The sequence below is a fragment of the Hyposmocoma kahamanoa genome, unplaced genomic scaffold, assembly GCF_003589595.1.
Source record: "Hyposmocoma kahamanoa isolate Upper Pololo Valley unplaced genomic scaffold, ASM358959v1 160, whole genome shotgun sequence".
Lineage (NCBI taxonomy): Eukaryota > Metazoa > Arthropoda > Insecta > Lepidoptera > Cosmopterigidae > Hyposmocoma > Hyposmocoma kahamanoa.
Genome location: NW_020653575.1, coordinates 5,630,986 through 5,638,996, shown reverse-complemented (window position 1 = coordinate 5,638,996; position 8,011 = coordinate 5,630,986). Strand labels below are relative to the sequence as shown.

Sequence of the window (8,011 nt, the reverse complement as noted above, 5' to 3'; positions counted from 1 at the left end):
ATTGGTATTACTTTATTAATATCATAATAACTACACAACAAATATAAAGATATAGGATATCTATCAGCCGAAAAATACAAAACTTTGGTTGCTAGCTTACGAATTTTTTTTATATATATTACAATTTTTCTTTTTATACCATTACAATTAGTGTTACATTTTAATCAATTGAGTATTTAATCATTCTACTCTTTATTAAAAATATATTAATTTATAATACGGGGTATTAATTACTGGCATGTTTAATGTGGATCGTTGCCATTTTCCAAAAAGAAATTGTTTTTATCCATTGCCGTTACTGCCTTCCATATTGTAATAAACGTAATCAATATTTTTTAGAGAAATTGAATTAATATCAGGTAAGAGCGAAACGAGTCTACAACCCCCATTATGCCGTTTTTTATATTTTATTTACTTTTTATTAATATTTTTCAAAGAAAAAAAAAACCTCAGATCTCCAATAAATGCAAATGCATTAGTTATGACAAAGAGGGCAGTACAGCTGGGTTGACATTCAACTTGCCAGCATAATAAAAGTTTAATAACACGCTAAGGTCAAATTTTAAACAATATAGAGACTAGATAGTCACTTGCTTTTTGCTGAAAACTGAATTCAATCATTCCAAGACTATCACATGAAGAAAAACTCATCTACGATGATAAATATTTACAAATAAAAAACGCTTAAGGCACAATACAAACGGGCTTTAAGCCTTAACTGTAAAACAGGACACGTAGAGTCAAGATACGTTAAAGCGTGAACGGGTGCGGGACGGGCGCACGGGTCCCGCGCCCGCTCGTGGCGTGTTATCGTCCATATAAGTACACGGAATTACACCCACCGTGCCCCCGACCCGACACGTGTCTGACCCGCACCCGCTGTCAGTGTTTCACGCTTCAGCTGGACACTAGTTCTTATTGTAAATTGTGTAATGTACATGTGTAACGTACAAACGACACGGGAACTCGCGCGCCTTGTTTTTTGGCTCGTATAGTTTGTACGTTACACAAGGGACATTAATTTCATTATGCTATGCTATACTATGGTTACAAACTTAAGTGTCGGGTTTGACGTGTTGACTCTGTACAATGGTTGGCCCCGAACATAAAATAAAGTCTGTCTTTTTTGAAGATGCAGTAAAATGGCAGCTCGTTGTGCAAAAGAAGCCGCTTGCAAGAAGCTAGTCATTGCAGTCGATAAATATTCTGTCGATTATCGACGTATGATGGTTATGTTGTTCAATATGAAAGTTTACTTAGTTTTAATTCAATATAGATGGTGAATCCGCCTGTTCTTGTTAAAATGTATATTAATAAAAATTGATTTCGATCCTAGTCTACCAAATGTCAAAATAATTATGAAGAAGACAATGACGTAATTAGTAATGACTACTTATGGCAAAATTTCACAATCTATCGATAAAACTGTCGACAACAACCACGTGACTTTTTTAAATTTTATGAAAACTGGCAAACCTGCCAATGTCATTTAACTCCGTCTTCAAAAACGACACTATTGAGACTTTTCAGGTGATCGCCCATTATTTTATCGTACGCGCAGTGTAATATCATCTGTATAGGAATTTCTGCAACGATGTTACCCCACCAAGAGTTGTTACTGCATTATTTTAGTTTATCATATCACCGCAGAGTGTCAACACGCTTATCATGACTGGTCGATATTCACGCATACACACGTGTGTGACACATACTGGGCCCAAAATGATAGGTTAGGACAAAAGTAATGGGCACGGCCTACACTGTCGATAGACGGTTTTAAAAACCTCGTATATACATAATGTGACCATAAGTCTCGCTTTTAAGATTCATATCCCGCTGTCCAGACTACACAAGATCCTCTGTTGCCAAGAATAGTTTTTTTTTCAAATTTTTGACTCATTAAACAATTTTAGTTCTTTTAATTTTTTTATAAACATTTCGTAACTATATAATAATAATAGCGCGCGCACACACTCCGTCCCGCGCTAGGGAAACCCTGTATCGCGGGTGCCATGGATAGATGGACATAGACATCCACAAATTACACCCAAACACACGAGGGAAATAAATGTAGGTCATACAAATATATCTCTCGGCCCATAATCGTTGGTCCACGGAGACAGTTAACTAACATAAACACGTCTTTTATTTTTAAAACTATAATATTGTATATAGGCGTCCCGCTCTGAGGGAAGAAAATAATGGTCACGTTATGTATACAGGGCATAATAATGTAGTAATAATAAAGTGCCAACAATTACCTGATCTCAAATTAGGCAATTGCCTGTACTATAAGTACCAGAGCAACGGTTACTCCGGGCATTATTCAGAAGCAATTTAGGAAAGTAATTTTCTAAATTTATCCTATCGGGTGAATCCGGTACCTCCTCATGCAGAGAGCAAACCCTTGGACCACCGAGATTAACATAATCTAGCGAGATTTGCAAATTATTCCCACACAGTATTTAGTACCAGCGCGCACGATCCCAATAAATGTGTATCACCCCTTACACTCTTCTATTCTCTGCTATTCTATATATCTACAATACACATAAATTTCTAAACAGATAGCATGTATGCATATATATGTATATCGAAACAAATTTGCTATTATACTTCGTGTTTTAATTTAAAATTTCTATCATAGAGCCTCGGACAGTCTTCTACAATATTTTTTTTACAATCACAACGCATATGGATGTCGGTTTTTGGACAAATTTTCGATATTTAAAAATATATTTTATATGAATTACACCAACCTTAAGTGCGTAGCACCTTTTTCTTTCTACATAATTTAGTTTAAAAATGGACCGACTGGGATAATCAACGGCTGGCACTCTTCCCAAATGAATTAGCTATACAAAAAGGGAAAGCTGCCAGCTGCCCTGTCACGGAAACCCAATTTCATTCCTTTCTAATCTATCTCTAGTAATCAAGCTTTTAACGTATGTTATTAAATAGATATATTATTTTATGATAAACATGGTGGAATGACACTGTCCAGATTCGAATGAATAAAAAAATGTTGTACAGCTGTCAAAGATTGTTACGATTTTGCATTACTTCACTATCATTCCGTTTTGACCATTGGACATACTTAATTTGAAAATACAAATATACGCGATTTAAATCCGGAAAAATAGTTTCAATTCCTACGTATAGTATACGTTAAACATTTTCCAAAAGGTTTTAATTTACTTTGTAATAAAAATAATTCTGAAATGAAGCCAGTGTTCCTGCCTCTCGACTACAGTACGGGAAAAAAATGTAATTCGACGCTTAATAGTGAAAAACAACGACAATTACGTCTATTTCAACAAGTTTCATACAAACGTTCAACACGTCAACTGAAAGTATATTCCGTCATTTCGAAACACTGTGGAACTGATAGAGATCGTACATAAGAATATCCAATCATTCGCCTATATTACGTTTCACAAAATTCACTGATTATTTAATTAATATAACACACATTCGCACGTCTATCTATTGCATCCATTATTCCCAAAAAGGAGCCTCTTGGTTTCGAAAAACAACTTTAATTCTAAGTTATTATGCTACGAAAACTTAATAATCCATGGTCAGATGTTGCAAATTTGAAAGTACAGTCCATGTTCAAAATGGGGTTAAAGAATAAATTTTTGCTCCCTTGAAATCAATCGGTCAAATCACACCCCGGCGACCCAGTTGCAATTACAACTCATAGGCTTATTTGGACTCTGGACACAAAAAGTGGATAGCGCCACCGCATTGGGGTCCAAAAATATTTTTTCAGCCTTTCCTTGGTCACTATAAGATCTTATTCACACGGCGTATTTTATCGCGCATTTTGATAAGATATACTTTTAATTTTGGCTTTGTTTGCTAATATTAGTTAGTTTTTGAAGTGAAGCAACTATAGTCCATTTGTTTAGGTACTTAACTAAATGTAAACAATCTTGAGATGTCTATTTAGTGAAATATACATTTATAAAATGATTTTTACTTACCTTCAAGTACATAATACAAATATGCTTCATATGAAATTGCATGCTATTTTTAATTCTATTGATTTGTTGATAAAGTGTACGTTTCAATAAAAAGATGTATCAAGATTGTTTATATTTAGTTAAGTGCCTAAACAAACGTACTATAGATTTAATTTTAAGTGTGAACTCCGGTGGAGTATATAAGCTTCTTACTTGCAACGCGATGTTTGCGCGCGTTGGAATCGATTCAAACGCGCGTAAAACGCGATATAGACGGCCTTCGAACGCGCTTCTCGCGCGTATCGGTATCGCGTATACGCGCGTCATCTGCGCATATTCGGCGTTTATAAAATGCGACATGTGTTTAGGCTCTAAGATACAAGGTCATACAGGTATAACAGAATTCATGCTTGGTCTTAGCGTATTGTAACCAGAAAGCTACCGGATACATATGCGGCTGCTTCTTATCGATGGTGATGTCAGAATAACTCAAAGCTCTAGTAAGAACAACAAACGCAAACAACCAAAGGTTCTTGGGGCTCAATTATCTCCACATTTACTATATTCAGAGTCACGTCTTCTTTTTCCCTTTAGTTTCTTCGAAAATGTCTTTGAAATCGTTGAGGAGGATCTCGACGACATGGTTCTGCTGGATGCAATCGATGGCGATGTTATGGGCTTGCTCGGCTGGGGCCCATAGAAGTGTCGGGCCAAACACAATGGCCAGATTTGCTGTGTGCATTCTGTTACGCTCGCTATATTGTGTTACCCTGAAGACAATATGGTTAAATTTCATCACACGGTAAATTATTAATAACAATACTGCGTTTTGGAGTTTAACAGTAAGATTGTGGTGAAACTGCAAGCCCATGGGACTAAGAACATGCCTAAAACATAGATAACACATAGTGAATATATTTTAGTAACCGCAGAGCTCCATGTGAAAGAGTTTGTCCAGGGAAGTACTGCCACCTTACTTATTTCTGCCGCCAAGCAGTAACGTGAGCAGCGGTTTAGAAGGGTTAAGGCTGATGGTGAAGTTACAGGGTTGTCAACTTATGTCTCAGGGTGATGGGCGCAGTGGCAATGCCTCTAAGATCTTTGCGATTTAACCGCTCACGCGATACATGCAGCCGTAGACGCATACCACACCTAGAGGTGCCGGTGATGATTTTATACCGATTTATCGGATATCGAAGTTATAACAGGTAAAAGAACTAATATTAATTGCTATTTCGGTAACTACTCTAGCAAACCATAAAGTTTTTAATGCCTGGGTCTGTCATTTAAAAAAAATAAACAACTTCAAAAATACGTCACGACAATCGTGTGTGTTATTGTTTGGGCTGGTGATTTCGGTGTTTATTTATTGAAAACATACCGTAAGTAGCGTTTTTTAAGTTTACCCTGAATATAAATGTTTATAAACTATACTTTAAGGAGTAATTTCATGGTAAATGTTAGAACCACTCAAACGGAATATTATCATATTTATCCAAGTACACCAAAAATTTCATTAGTGCTTTTTAAGTGCAGGATTTGCGGTGTATTACTGCATTTTAATTGAGATGTTTTTGTTGGTAGTACGGAGGGTATTTATTTAGCAATGCAGAATAATAATTTTTATTTATAAAAACTTGTATTTAAACTGAATGCTTTTCTAATTTGCGACACCAAAAAGCCGCCATTTTACGGTAGGAGGAGCGCATCGCGTGAGCGGGTAAAGCTCTGAGTGGCACTGCAAGTGTTATGAATAGGCGTGTCGCGTACCACTAGGCGCGCACGTTTGTCTCTTCACTTCATATTATAAAAAATAAAATAAAAAAAGATGTAATTTTTTTTAAACCACTGGTCATATTGCAATTATGATAACATTTGCTACTCTGTTAAAATCTAGTTTGAATGGCAGTTGAGTGTCAAGGAATGTCAGTGATGGCATATATTTATTAAATTACTAACGATCGATATTGCCTTACTAAAACTACCATGGAAATTCTATGCATATCTGAATTTTTATCTCTTTTAAACAGCAATTTAATGTTACATTAAATACAATATTAATACACTACGCCATCGACGTGCCATCGTAGAGCAGAATACCAAACGTAAAAAATCCTGTCACTGACTTAAAATGAGCATACTTCTCCAGCTTGCTCTGACACCCTACAGGTGGGAGGAGCTTACGACCACCATGGGCTATGCCGTTTTGATGGCGGAGTGTTAAACGGTGGAAGATCTGATAAAAATAAGTATTTACCTTAAAAGATGCTCCAATAAGAATTTAAGCGTATCTCTGTTGCACTGAGGAAGCGAGTTTACAATGTTGCGGAATTCCTTAATTTTGTCTTCTCTTGGCTTTATCGCTGCAAATAAAGGCATAAATTAGAGAGCACGTTAAAAAAAACCGGTAATATTATAATTAAGTTTCACCACCACGATATTAATTTTTTTTGTGAAATTACTCCACTATCGAGTTCTTAGGTTTTCGCGATTGTTACACATTTATTACTTATTTATTTATTTACATTTCACATGTAGTTTTAAGTGTTATAGTACACAAACTTAGAACTATGGTAGGCACTACATGTGAGACCATGTAAGGACGTATCAAAATACACTTATGATCTACTAGTTTGTAATAATTATTAACACATTTATCGCACACTTAGAAAAAATTCACTTCGATCCGGTCGGATTCCAACCAACGTTTTCAACAAACCGTGGCAGACGCTACGCCAACTAAACCACGAAACGAATCAACGGACCTCACGAACTTTTCCATATATTTATAGCAGTCATCGAGTATATAACCAGATACATAGACGAAATGTCATTTAATTTGTTTGAAACTATTCTGCCAAATCATTACGGTGACAACTGCGCTCCGATTGGCCAGCCCGAATTCGAAACAATTAACGGGTGTCGTCGATTGTTTCACTTCAAATCCACCAGTTAATTTGAGCTATGCTATAATGGACGAACATTGAAAAATTACGTATTTAATATTTAATTACCGATGAAATGTGATTCCGTTTGTTTTGTAATTAGATGTTTTGCTGTTGTTGTTTTTCACATCACCAAATGGAACAGCCCGCCATAGTTACAGATATCTTTATTACAATAAATACAGAATATTTTTGGAATATACGGAGACGTACACACAGGTCAATTGTTGGCGCTGTATTACTTCAGCTTTCTAATAATAAAAGTGCATAAGGCCTTTGCCTGATGAGTTGCCAGGGAAGGATGGACCTTATTTCGTCTCTATTTCTGGTTATATACTCGATGGTTGCAGTTCTTTGTTTTGGTTTTTAACGATTTTTTTGCCGTAGTGCTATCTATGAGAAATCTATGAAAGTTTTTCTTCACTGTCAGGATGGTACCTTTACAGCTACCAGCCGATGACTAGAGATGTTACTTTAATAATTGTAATTAAGTTTTACTGACTGTGGATGTTTGACCACCATGATATTCAATTATTTTTTGTGAAATTACTCCACTAGTTTGTTATAGTTATTAATAAAGATCGAACACTCGGAAAACATTCACTTTAATCTGATTGGATTCGAACCAAAGTCTCCCAGCAAAGCGTGCCAGACGCCTTAAGCTTAGTTACACACTAATATTAGTTCTAACCACGGGTCTGGCAATATGTTTTTTACTACCATGATATTCATTATAACTTCGGTTTGGCGAAAAATTCGCTGATTCATGATCTGCCAGATCGAAGGAATTTTCTTTTTGTTTTTTCCAATAACAAGTCGGGACTGAAATCTAGTTTTTTGGAATTTGTAAAGAATAGCTTTGCTGTTGAAAAAAATCGATACAACCAATGAACACTAAGCCGACTGAATTTTTGGTAGTTTTTTTATGGTCCGTTTTTAAAGTAAACAGCCTTGTTTATTTGCTAATATTACACTCCCAGAGTTTTGTAAAAAAAATAGAGAGACAAAAAACAAAATTCGAAAAAAGAAACGAATTTTGCGAAAAAAAGAAACAAAATAAAAGAAAAAAAATCAGAAAATGACCGAAACTTAAGTTGG

At 35.6% G+C, this 8,011-nt stretch overlaps 1 protein-coding gene across 2 annotated transcripts in view; it reads right to left on the bottom strand.

The window, feature by feature from the left end:
* Window positions 1–246: 246 nt before the first annotated feature.
* LOC113225432 overlaps window positions 247–8,011 on the bottom strand; it is a 103,259-nt gene continuing 95,494 nt past the window's right edge. The window contains exons 11-12 of one of the 2 annotated variants that reach the window (XM_026457743.1): window positions 6,226–6,331; window positions 247–4,738 (exon numbers count right to left, since the gene is read on the bottom strand). In XM_026457743.1, coding sequence (XP_026313528.1) covers window positions 4,540–4,738; window positions 6,226–6,331 — 305 coding nt within the window. In that variant the 3' untranslated portion in view covers window positions 247–4,539. The remainder of the gene's footprint in view (window positions 4,739–6,225; window positions 6,332–8,011) is intronic. The other variant, XM_026457742.1, reaches the window with a different exon arrangement.